Source organism: Geotrypetes seraphini, chromosome 9 (genome assembly GCF_902459505.1).
Source record: "Geotrypetes seraphini chromosome 9, aGeoSer1.1, whole genome shotgun sequence".
NCBI lineage: Eukaryota > Metazoa > Chordata > Amphibia > Gymnophiona > Dermophiidae > Geotrypetes > Geotrypetes seraphini.
Window position 1 is genome coordinate 25,693,368 of NC_047092.1, and position 13,459 is coordinate 25,706,826.

A 13,459-nucleotide genomic window follows, 5' to 3' on the forward strand; every position below is an offset into this window, starting at 1 on the left:
CCAAACTTTTGCCTGTTTTTTAGGGAAAAAGTTCAGTTTTAAGTATAATGGGGGGGTTACAACCCCCAAACCCCTCAACGCCAGCGCAATGTCTGTTAAGTAAAGTGGAGGGGTTCCCCCCTCCACACCCCCCGTCGGAGCCCTTTAAAATAGTGCTTTTCTTCGGCGTGCCGTCAACCTTGCGCTCAGTTGTCGGCGCCCCGTTGTCTTGCGCGATTTAGTCCCGTCATCCAGTGATATGATCTGTAGGTCTTTGCCAAGGAGTGCTCTATTGTTGGGGTGACAGCCTAGATATGGGGAGGGTGTGTGTGTGTCTGTTAAAAACAAAGGGTGGAGGGGCTTCCCTTGTAATTGTGGCTATTGGCCCAACTGGAAGCCTAAAAGATTTTGAATAAAACTGGCAGGTCAAGTACCAACAAAAAACTTATTAAGATTAGGACATGGGGTGGGGGAAGGAAGGGTTGCTAAGTTCTGTTATATACAAAGAAAATGCACTAGATCTGAAAGGTTCCGTTTTTATAGTGTTGGAGTTTTGTATTCATTTATGTGCCGTTTAATAATTTTAAATATACGTCTAAAGCGTCGTAATATTTTAAAAAGAACCTTGAATGAAACGGTGCCGTGTTAGTCCAGCCTTCAAAGTAATATGTGCAAAACCATAAAGGAAAAAATAATACCTTTTTTTTTTTGAAAATTTATTGGATTAACTTAATATAGTTTATGATTAGCTTTCGAAGGTAAACCCTTCTTCCTCTGATCAGATAGAAGAACCTGGAAGTTGAAGGCAGATGAAGAACTCGAGGCCAGTTCAGACAGCCCATTTTTCCTTATGTCCTGAGGGCACAATGGGGTCCTACCTGGTAGAGAACGACACGGTGACAAAATTCATCACCGTTCCCATCCCCGCGGATAATTGCGGGAAATAATCCCATGTCATCTTCTAGTGTCTATTTCAACCTCAGTCCTTCTACACCAGCATTCTTCAACGCAAAGCTTGCGGGTCAGAGGTTGTGGCCATTCATACTCTGATTCTTATGGGAGCCAAGGATAATGAAGCCATTGTGACATCACTGATGTGATTGGCTCTTAGGCACTGGTGGAATGAGGCATTATGACATCACAATATCTGCTCTGGATACCAGAGACTGTCATTCTCTAGTGTCTATCTCAACCTCAGTCCTTCTACATCAGCATTCTTCAAAGCAAAGCTTGTGGGTCAGTGGTTGTGGCCATTCATACTCTGATTCTTCCCTCTCTCCTTAAAGAATGACATGAAGTTGGTTTCCCGCAGTTATCCGCGGGGACGGGAATGGTGATGAATTTTGTCACTGGGTCATTCTCTACTACCTGGTTAAACCCTGCTGAGCAAGCTGGCTGCCAATTTCCAGCAGCAGTTAACTGGTTAGTGCTGCTGAATATCACTGCTAACTAGCCATCCCTAAACTAGTCAGGAGCCGTGCATGCCCTGGCTTTATATATCCAGGGTTACCTAGGCCTACAGCTAGAAGCAACTTATCAAGGTGGGCTGAATATTGAGCTCAGTATTTATTTTTCTAATCTAATCTTCGGTTTATGTACCGGGTCATCTCCCGAAGGAGCTCGACTCGGTTCACAAATAATTTAGATCAGAATATATAACAAAATATACACTTCTCCCTCCGGATTCACGGGTGATACGGGCAGAGCCGGACCGCGAATGCCGAAAAACCGCGAGTATCCGGCTCTGATCCACCCCCACCTCCCTGCTGCCTTCCCGGCCTTACCTGGTGGTCTAGAGGGCTTTCGGGGCAGGAGCGATCTTCCTACACTCCTGCCCCGTGCAGATCGCCATGAGGAAATTACATAGAAACATAGAATATGACGGCAGAAAAGGGCTATAGCCCATCAAGTCTGCCCACTCTAATGACCCACCCCCCTGACTTTACTCCCTTAGAGATCCCACGTGAATGTCCCATTTTCTCTTAAAATCTGACACGCTGCTGGCCTTAATCACCTGCAGAGATAGACTGTTCCAATGATCGACCACCCTTTCTGTGAAGAAGTATTTCCTGGAATCACCTCGAAATTTCCCTCCCCTGATTTTCAGCGGATGTCCTCTGGTGGTCGAATGACCTATAGGACAGAAGATATCATCTTCCACTTCGATACGGCCCGTGACATATTTGAACGTCTCAATCATGTCCCCCCTCTCTCTTCGCTCCTCTAGTGAGTACAGCTGTAACTTATTTAGCCTTTCTTTATACGTGAGATCCCTGAGTCCCGAGACCAGCCTGGTGGCCATTCGCTGAACCGACTCAATTCGCCGCACATCTTTCCGGTAGTGTGGCCTCCAGAATTGAACACAATACTCCAAATGAGGTCTCACCATGGATCTGTACAGTGGCATCATCATTTCAGGTCTCCTGCTGACAAAACCCCTACGGATACAACCCATCATTTGCCTTGCCTTGGAGGAAGCTTTTTCCACTTGATTGGCAGCCTTCATGTCATCACTAATGATCACCCCTAAATCACGTTCCGCCGTGGTCCTAGCCAAGGTCTCGCCATTTAGTGTGTAAGTTCTGCATGGATTTCCCTTACCCAGGTGCATTACTTTACACTTTTTAGCATTAAAGCATAGCTGCCAAGTCGATGACCACTGTTCCAGCATCATACTGTCAGGCAAAATGCCTTTGCCTACTATGTTGCATAGTTTGGCGTCGTCGGCAAACAAAGATACTTTTCCTCTAAGCCCTTGGGTCATATCATCTATGAATAAGTTGAATAGAATCGGGCCCAAGACCGAGCCCTGTGGTACTCCACTGGTCACGTCTGACGTCTTGGAGGGGGTACCATTAACCACTACCTTTTGAAGTCTACCGTGTAGCCAGTCCCTAACCCATGCAGTTAGTGTGTCCCCTAATCCCAGCAATTTCAGCTTGTTCAATAATCTGCGGTGTGGGACGCTATCAAAAGCTTTGCTGAAGTCCAAATATATCACGTCCAGAGACTCCCCGGCATCCAGTTGTCTAGTTACCCAGTCAAAGAAGCCAATCAGATTAGATTGGCAGGACCTGCCCTTGGTAAATCCGTGTTGGTGGGGATCACGTAGGTTTTCTTCGTCCAGGATTGTATCAAGTTTCTGCTTGATCAGTGTTTCCATAAGTTTGCTCACTATGGATGTGAGACTCACTGGTCTGTAATTTGCCGTCTCTGTCCTGCAGCCTTTTTTGTGAAGTGGAATAACGTTGGCTGTTTTCCAGTCCAAGGGAACTCTTCCGGTACGTAGGGAAAGATTGAAGAGTACGGCTAACGGTTCTGCCAGGACTTGGCTCAACTCTCTGAGGACCCTGGGGTGTATGTTGTCTGGTCCCATGGCTTTGTTTGCTTGGAGTCTTGAAAGTTCGTAGTAGACGCTGCTGGGCGTAAACTCGAAATCTTGAAACGGGTCTTTCTGGTTGTTTCTTGTCCGTAACTGCGGACCAGCTCCCGGCACTTCACAGGTGAAGACTGAGCAGAAGTATTCGTTTAGTAGTTCTGCCTTGGCAGAATCCGATTCTGCATAGTTTCCGTCCGATTTCCTAAGGCGTTCTATCCCATCTTTGTTTCTTTTCCTGTCACTAATATACCTGAAGAAGGATTTATCCCCTTTCTTAATATTCCGTGCTAGATCTTCTTCTGTTCGGAGTTTGGCCTCTCTGACTGCCTTTTTGACTGCTCTAGATCTGACCAGATAGTCTTCTTTTGCCCGCTTTCCGAAATGTTTGTAGGCAATAAATGCTTCTTTTTTCTCTTTGATGAGGTTTGAAATTTCTGAGCTGAACCACTGGGGTCTTTTGTTTCTCCGGCGCTTGCTAACTGTTTTTATGTAGCGGTTTGTAGCTTCGTGTAAGGTGACTTTCAGAGTTGACCACATAGTCTCCACATTGTCAGTTTCTGCTTGGTTATACAGCTCCCGATGGACATAATCTCCCATGAGGTCGAAGTCTGTGCCTCTAAAGTTGAGGACCCTCGTCGCTGTGTTTGATCTAGAGAATCCTTTCTTGAGGTTGAGCCATACCATGGCCAGCTTATCTCCTACTGAAACCTCCTAAACGCTGTCTCCGTTGGTGAGTACCAGGTCCAGTATTGCGTGGTCCCTGGTGGGCTCCAATACCATTTGTTTGAGTCGTGCACCCTTTATGGAGGTTAATATTCTTTTGTTGCCACAGGTAGTCGCGGAGAGTGTGTTCCAATCTGCATCGGGCATGTTGAAGTCACCTAGCAGAACTGTGTCCCCACGCAAAGTGATGTTCTCTATATCTTCGATCAGTTCTATATCTTTGTCTTCCTGTTGTCTTGGAGGTCTATATACCACACCAAGGTATAGGCATTTTTCATTTCCTCTGGCCAGGTTCACCCAGAGGGATTCCCCGGTGTATCTAACATCTGTGATTCTGGTAGTTTTGATGTTTTCCTTAGTATATAGTGCGACCCCTCCTCCTAACTTGCCCTCTCTGTCACGATGATGTAGGTTATAGCCTGGTATAACCATATCCCACCCATGCGAGTTTGTGAACCAGGTCTCGGATATCGCTACCACGTCTAGGTCAGCGTTCATTATCTCAGTCTCCAATTCCAGAATTTTGTTGCCCAAGCTGTGTGCATTGACATACATTGCCCTCCATACCTGAGAAGAGATTTCCTTCCGAGATAGTGTGGCTCCTAAATTATTGTACGTAGCATGGGTACTTACCTTAGACTCAGAAGTGTGGGTGTGATTCGCCTCCTCAGGGTGCTTCCTTACTGCTCTGGAAAGTGAGTATGTACCCTCCCCCAACTTACCTAGACTTTCGGGGCAGGAGCGATCTTCCTACGCTCCTGCCCCGTGCAGATCGCCATGAGGAAATTGCTGTAGGAAGTTCCTGACGTAGTCTTGAGAGACTACGGGAACTCCCAGCAGCCATTTCCTCGTGGCGATCTGCACGGGGCAGGAGTGTAGGAAGATCGCTCCTGCCCCAAAAGTCCTCTAGACCACCAGATAAGGCCGGGAAGGCGGCAGGGAGGAAAAAAAGATGGATTTTTTTTTTACATTGAGATTGTTTTTTTTTTTTTTATTTTCCCCCTCCCCAGAAAAAATCGCGATTATATGAAACCGCGAGTGCAGAAACCGCGAATGGGGAGGGGGAAGTGTAAACCTAAAGAAAAACTAGAAAGATAAATTATGCTATTAATGCGACACTTCAAATAGGTGAGCCTCTAAGGTATTGCGTGAACAGCCAAGTTTTTAGATCTTTTCGAAATTGTTGCAGCTGACCTATCAATCTTACAGAGTAAGGAAGTTTATTCCAAATTTCTACCAGCTTAAACGGCATAGATTTACTAAGCTTCCCAACAGATTTAAATCCTCTCGAAGAGGGAAATGATAATTTATAAATCTGTGGTGCTCCTCGAATAACAAGTTCTAGTGGTATTCCAGTCTAAGGGAACTAGAGAGCCAAATATTCCGTAAAGGAATTTGAAAGCAACGCTTGCACACTTAAACTATATCTTAAAACGAACTGGGAGCCAGTTTAACCCTTCAACAACAGCAAAACTGTTTATTATTTCTGTAGTGCTACCAGCCGCACACAGCGCTGTATATTAAACATGCAAGAGACAGTCCCTGCCCAGTAGAGCTTACAATGTAATTATGACAGACCCAAAGGACAAAAAGGGTGGATCTATATACGCTGCTCAGGTATGGAATTAGAAGGGGAGTGATGAAGTGGATAGGATGGGGGACTATGGAGGGAATGACGTGGATAGGATGGGGGACTATGGAGGGAATGATGAGCAGAAATGGGTGCTTTACAGGTTGCTGAGGATCTAAATGTAGCTTCAAAAAAAATTGGGCTTTCAGCCTGGTTTTGAATACCTCTTTCAATTATTGTTCCACAGTTTTGTTTTTGTTTTTAAATATTCCACCATGTCTGAGCCCTGCCTTTCCCATGGAAACTTTCCTGCATCCACCATGTTACAAACATTTACATCTTACCATATTAGAAAGTTGGAGATTTTGGCTAATGGTCCACGCACCAGTCAGTAGCTTCATAAGTGCCTGGTGTTCTGAAATGGTTTAGGATCTAACTGAATGAAAACTGGCATAAACCAATTTTTTTTATTACTAGCATCTCTATCAGTGATTTATATATAGCAGTGGTCTCGAGCTCAGATCTTTTGCAGGGCCACATTTTGGATTTGTAGGTACTCTTTCTAGTTTATAAATCTTTCCTTTTGGCTAAGTCTAAATAATAATATTGTAATTTATAGCTAAAGAGACACATGATCAAGAAACTGTTTTAGTTTACTTTTGTGATTTATGATAAACATGCCGAGGGCCTCAAAAGAGTACTTGGCGGGCCGCATGTGGCCCCCCCCCCCCGGGCTGCGAGTTTGAAACCTCTGATATATAGAGTGTAAATGTTCCAGATGCTGGGGATGCTTAAAGCAACTGAGAATTAAGGATTGACTTATCAGAATAGGCTTAGACTTTGAGGGCTCCTTTTTACAAAGCCGCGCTGGCGGTTTTAATGCACGCACCGGATTAGCGCGCGCTAGCCAGAAATCTGCCACCTGCTCCAAAGGAGGCGGTAGCGGCTAGCGCTTGTGGCAGTGTAGTGTGCGTTTTTCCACGCGTTAAGGCCCTAGAGCAGCTTTGCAAAAGGAGCTTTGCAAAAGGAGTCTTTTACCTTGCCTGACTGAATGTTTTGGTTCAGGAATATAATTTTTCATTTATTCATCTTTTTTCCCCCCCTGTTTGGTAGTATCCCGATGTCTGACCTTGTTAATTGAAATTCATCCCGTTAATAACATGAAGGTCCTGAAGGCAGTGGATAGCTGCATCCGAGTACAGGTACCAAGGCATGGTGTATTTCTTAGATGATTGGGAAATGTCTTAACAAAGGCAAGAGAAAACAAAAAAAAAAACAACAACTCTGTGGAGTGACGATGTTCCTAAATGGACTTTATTTGAAAGTGTCAAAATTCCAAAGGTACACTGAAATCATCCACATAAAATAAATTCATCCACATAAAAATAGGTTATCCACATAAAAGCCTTAAAGGACCTAGTCCACTAGGGATACAGGACCCATTGCAAATGCAAGCAGTGTCTCACTTCCAGCTCACCACACAATTATTTCCCAAGTACTCACCTTTATAGGACCCCCGGGACCCCTGAAGAAGACTTTTTGTCGAAATGCGGACCGTGTTGGGTCCTGTATCCCTAGTGGACTAGGTCCTTTAAGGCTTTTATGTGGATGGAATTATTTTATGTAGATGATTTCAGTGTACCTTTGGAACTTTGACCCTTTCAAATAAAGTCCATTTAGGAACATCGTCACTCCACAGAGTTTTTTTGGGTTTTCTCTGGATTTTCTTCTTTGTGGATATTTCGGGATCAATTCCTTTTGTTTTTAACAAAGGCAAGAAAATCCTGTTGCTACTTCCTCAGCCAAAAAAAAAAAAATGGCTAAAATGTTTTGGAAAAAATAAATTTCTTAATCTTTCATTTTAAGGGAAAAGGGGATAGGACTTGTATACTGCCTTTTTGTGGTTACACACACAAAGCGGTTTAAATATATACAGGTCCTTTTTTTTTTTTTTGTATCTGGGGCAATGGAAGATTTAGGGCTTCTTTTACTAAGGTGCGCTAGCGTTTTTAGTGCACGCACAAAATTACCGCGCGTTATGCTTCTAGAATAAGCCCTTAGTGACTTTGCTCAGGATCTCAAGGAGCAGTTCTGGGATTCGATCTCGCAACTTCTGGGTGCAGAGGCAGCGGCTCTACCACTGGGCCACTCCTCACCACTTTAACAAATATATTGATGTTTCATGCTAAGATTAAAAATGGAGATTTTTTTTTTAAACACTGTCCGCTATTGGCAGAATTAGCCCCAGATATTCAGTACCTGGCCACGTCTGGGTACCGGCTTTAACTAGCAGGGGCTAATTTTGCTGGAGCTGGCCTCAGGAGTTTATGTGGGTCCTGGTTGATATTCAGCTGAGGCTGCTTAAGACAGTTTTATGCAGGCCTGCATAAAATTTCCCCAACTTTTTCTAAGTGCTTTGAGCCTCCTGAAAAGATCCCCAAGTCTGGTGGGGGGGGGGGGGGAAGAAGAATGTCTTCTCCCCCAGGCATACCTTAGATCCCTGGGGCCCACTGGGGCCAATGGAGGCAGGCAGTACCATGAAGCTGCTATGAGAAGTTGCAGGAGAAAATTATCACTGGGGGCAGGAATTGAGGGGGGTTTCTCTCCTGTCCTGATCATGCCCCACTGGACCACCAGTGTTCTTAGGCTTGGGGGATGGGTTTCCAAGACCGAGGGAATTGGAGGGTTGTTCCGGGGGTGGGAGAGACCTCCTTTGGTTGTGGGCTGAGGAGAGAGGGAACAGGAGGATGGAAGTTGATGGGGGAGGGAGGGGGGGACTCGAAGTGCCAGATTCTGTTTATTTAACTGGGCCTATTTAGGACAGCTTTTAAGCTATCTTACTTGGCCAGGGCACATTGCCAGCAGCTGCATAACCACTGGCTTGTCCCCGGTGCCACCCCTTCACTGCCCTGGATCGGTCCATTTTCTACACGAGTGTTCAGAGATGATTTTCAGCAGCATTGTTTGTTTTTGTGCAACTGAATATTGACGGCTGAGCAGTTCAAAGCAATATAAGCAGACAAGAGCCCCTTCTGCCCTCTTAAATCACTTTTAGTATCGGGTGGTTTGCCCCAAGTGACATAGAGGGAACACAAATGTAACTGGGCTGATTCAGATATATTAATGTTGTTGACAACAATTGTCATTGGGAAGACACTTTGATATTTTAGGGTAGAATTTTAAGTACCAATTATTTACTAAGAATGTTTGCTGGTGCTGTTGACCATTAGCTGCAGGGCCCTGAAGCAAATAACATGTATCAATGTTGTTAGCATGCACCGTTAGAAATTTTAGGTGCGTACGCACTCAGTGATGCGACGCACGTATGTTGTACGCATTTGACGTGATGCGGTAAACGTGCTTGCACTGCAAGATGATGCTCGTTTTGGTCGAGTTAAAATTTAATCAAGTGTTTTGCTCATCTTGCAGAACGCTCGCACGCCACGTTACTCGCTATCCCAAGGTTTGCGTGCAATGCGATTAAAGGTTTAAGAAGTACTGCTGCCGTGAAACGGACGGATAAATAGCATTTGTATTTGGTGACATTTTGTGATCATTTAAATGGGAAGTTTTTAGAATTGTTTTAGCACTGCTGAATTTGTGTTTGTCTCTCCTTGTGTTCCAGCAGAGGATTGCTCGCTTTGTAAAAAGTTGTGTGTGTTTTATTTTAGTTTTTGTACCCAAGTGAGACGCATCACTTTCCAGAAAGTCACCTTTTACTAATTTCAGAGGACAGATGTGAGTATTTCATGAAGTCTCTTTTTGAGCCTATCACACTTAGAAGATAATTTTCAGAGGGATCTAGTGGGATAACTGCAGTTGTGCACTTAGAAGCCTCTGTCTTGTGAAAATGATTTTCAGGAGCAATTCTGGAGACCACATTATTGTAAAGATGTATTGAGAGTTGAGTCGGTTCAGCGAATGGCCACCTGGATGGTCTCCGAGCTCAAGGATCTCCCGTACGGAGAAAGGCTGATCGAATTGCGACTATACTCTCTTGAAGAACGTAGGGAGAGGGGAGACATGATTGAGACATTTAAGTATATCACTGGTCGTATCAAGGTGGAAGATGATATGTTCTCTCTTTGGGGACCCTCGACCACAAGAGGGCATCCGCTAAAAATCAGGGGCAGGAAGTTTCATGGCGACACCAGGAAGTATTTCTTCACCGAAAGAGTGGTTGACAATTGGAATGAGCTTCCAGTGCAGATGATAGAGGCCAGCAGCGTGGCAGATTTTAAAAACAGATGGGATGCCCAGATCGGATCTCTAGAAGGGTAGAGTTAAGGGGATGAATCAACAGAGTACGATATCTCAAAGGGTAGCTAGGAGGGAGGGTCAATGGAGTGGGCAGACTTGATGGGCCTTGGCCCTTTTCTGCTGTCACTTTTCTATGTTTCTAATATGCCCAGCTAATTTTTCTACATGGATACATCTATTTGTAGCAAGGTCTATTGAGCCTAGCACAAATACCAGGCAGATTTATTTCCCATACTTCATTTCCAGGGATGAGCAATAGCTCTCCTGAATCCACCCGGTTAATAAATTTTTATGGACTTTCCCTCCAGGAACTTATCCAACTTTGAATCCTGCTATGTTGATCATGGGGTTCAGCTCACCTTTTTCCTCCAGTGGCAAGTTCTAATTGTGTGTAACAGTGCTGTAAGGAGAAGGGGGGAGGGGCAAACAGGGCTATAATCAGCAGCAGACGAGAAGAATAAATATAAGAGTGACGGGGGATAGGTGAAAAGCTGAGAAGGCTACCACTGTCCTACTGTTCTCCGGATTGAGGGAAAGAGTGACCAAGGACTGGAGAATCCGATTTTATCACTTGCAAGAGAGGAGATGAGGACAAGGTGAGAATAAAAGGTGAAGGTGCTAGTTATTGGCTCTGGGAATGATGTAAGGGATATGCTACCTTAGAGAAATTTTGATTGGACGAGCATCGCCTTGTGCTTACATATTCTAAATTCAGCTATTAATTCTGCAGTGCCAACTGACCAGGTTTCCGATTTGTAGTGAAATGTCTTTGTGTTATTCCCCGATGATAGATCAAGATTTTAGTAGACCTGTTTAGAGGTTTAATAATGTTCTTCTTGCTGAAGATAACTTTATTAAAGAAATACAAAAAAAAAAAAAAGAATATTTCCAATTAAATACTTCAGAAGAAATCTCTTTAAATTCTCTGTGGAATGCTTTTAAAGCAACTATTAGAGGACACATTATTTCATTTTCAGCATACGAAAGGAAAAAACTTAAAATAGAACTTTCTAGTTTGGAAAAAAAGATTAAGGAATTAGAATTAAAATTAGCTTTAAAATGGGAACAAAGCACGTTGCAAGAGTTATTAAAATACAAACATATTGAGTAGGGGCTAGTGAAGAACCCATAGCCAGTGAGAATAATTTTGGCAACCAAGCAAACACAAAAAATTGTGTGGTGACCAAATGGCATGTCTGAAGCCCTGATAGTTTGACTAAAGCAATCTATTAAGAAGAGAGAGCGGCATTGAGAGATATAGTTGTGGCACCTCCTTAAGAGTGGCATAGAGTGATACGGGTAAGGGTAAATTAGATGCACATCTTCTCCCTTGAGAAGCATACAGTGATATGGGGACTAAAACTATGCCAGGGTACACCTGGCGGGGCCTCCGCATGTGCGGATCACCGGACTTGATGGACCAAGGGTCTGATCCGGAGATGGCAATTCTTATGTTCTTAATGATATTTGGTACATCAATGAGGAAAAAGAGTCAAAACATCCTCTAAAAACAATAAATTATTACTCATAATGACAGGAGTTGCCATTCAACAAATTACAAAAAATTGGAAAAATTATGTTAGATTAAGTTATAGTTTCTGGTGGAATTCATTGTGCCATATTTTAAAAATGGAGAAAATATTAGCTATTCAGTAGGGACGATATAAAAAATTTATTGATGTTTGGGAGCCATTAACAAATTACTGTAAGGACTGATGATATTTAATAATTATTTTTCCCCTTTTATTTATTGAAGTATAGGGTGGGGGGAGGGTGGGTTTAATTTTTAATTATTTAAAATTATAATGTTATGTTGGAGGGAGGGAGGGAGAAAGGGAGGAATTATATTATGATTCAATATATGTGAGATTAAAAAGTGATATTAAAGTGTATATGATTGTATTATAAAATCACTTGTTGAAAGTTTTAAAAAGAATAAAGAATTAAAAAAAAAAAAAAAAAAAAAAGAAATGTTTGTGACTTTTGGGCTGTTGAGTTACCTACCAAATCTTTTTAAAAGCCATTAAAGTGTCTGTATATTTCTTTAAGACATTGAACAGTTTCACATCAGAGTTGCCGCTGAAGAGGGATGCAGAGTGGTAAGCATGTGAATCTCCCTCCTGCCCTTCTCTTGTTGGTAATAACTGGAGATTTGGAATCTAAATAATGCTGGGCCGCTCGTTCATAGCTACCTATCTCCAAATAAGCCGTCAAGAGATACCGAGGTAGCACGTCACTGCTAGTCCGCCCTTGCTATGGAAAGCAATATGTTTCCTTTTCAAAGCAACTTAAATATCTTGCCAGAGGCGGTGAAGTGCTCTTTGGAGGAGAAATAGCAGCTGGTACACCCCATGCTGGCTTTAAAGTTTGCTTTCTGGTCTTTTTTTTTTTTTCTTTCTGTCTTTCAGCTTATTCAGAACTCTGGTCAGCTCCCCAAGGACAGAGTGGCTGAAGACTTCATTTGGGCACAATGGGATATGTTGGGCCAGAGACTATTCTACATTATTGTGAAGGTGATCAATCCCTTGCACACACACCTCTTCTGACTGAACAGAAATAATATGCACACGTCAAAGTAATCCTACCATCTTAGTAATTGAACATGGCTTTGAGTTGTGGAACACATTTGTTATAATTTTGAATACATTACAATATCCAATAATTCCAAAGGAAAAATCACACAAAACAATACATAATCAAATCATACATACATAATTCCTTTTTTTTTTACTATAATTTTGAATATTTTTTTATTATAATTTTGAATATTTTTTTTTTAATTATAATTTTGAATACATTACAATATCCAATAATTCCAAAGGAAAAAAGGAAAAATCACACAAAACAATACATAATCAAATCATACATACATAATTCCTTTTTTTTTTAATTATAATTTTGAATATTTTTTTTAATTATAATTTTGAATATTTTTTTTAATTATAATTTTGAATAATGGAACACATTTGTCCTTGCAAGGTTACTTTTCATTTCACACAGTAGCTTCTTTTTTTTTTTTTTTTGCTCCTCTTTAAGCTAAGCTGGGAACAGGACTAAGGTCTGACACCTTGAGCCTTCATTGGCTGTCGCATAGGGACTTTTCCCCCCCTATTTTGATCTCTTCTCTCACATTATAGTCTGTCTAATCATTGCATCAACAGTCATTGGCTGCAGAGCTGGAATCCTGCTTCATGGGTCCCGAACCAGCTATTGGTTTTGGCCTTTGAGCAATGACATTGACTCTGTCCCCTCCTCCAGGGGCTGTGAGCAGTGCCTTCAGTGTCCCTTGCCTGGGAAGATCCACCTTGAAGTCGAACTGGGTACTTTCCACAGGGTGGTCCTTCTATGCCTGTTTTTTTAGAGTCCCCAGTACATACCCCTGAAACAGTCTTCACCAAAAGGAGGACAGATGCTGGGCATCTTCTTCCATTGTTTTAAGTATTTTTAATTTTTGTAATATATTTGGGTATGGGGAGAAGGGGTTGTTGTAAATTTTTTTTTTTAATTGCCCTTATTGAGTGTTTTCTCCTTAGTCATTACTCCAAAGG

The 13,459-nt window shown here is 42.6% G+C and overlaps 1 protein-coding gene across 4 annotated transcripts in view; it reads left to right on the forward strand.

Moving 5' to 3' along the window:
• Positions 1 to 13,459, forward strand: part of GSAP (gamma-secretase activating protein) — a 114,262-nt gene that overhangs the window by 31,379 nt on the left and 69,424 nt on the right. For all 4 annotated transcript variants that reach the window (XM_033958261.1, XM_033958259.1, XM_033958258.1 and 1 more), the window contains exons 6-9: positions 6,765 to 6,853; positions 9,323 to 9,389; positions 11,961 to 12,010; positions 12,320 to 12,424. In XM_033958261.1, the coding sequence (XP_033814152.1) occupies positions 6,765 to 6,853; positions 9,323 to 9,389; positions 11,961 to 12,010; positions 12,320 to 12,424 (311 nt within the window). The remainder of the gene's footprint in view (positions 1 to 6,764; positions 6,854 to 9,322; positions 9,390 to 11,960; positions 12,011 to 12,319; positions 12,425 to 13,459) is intronic.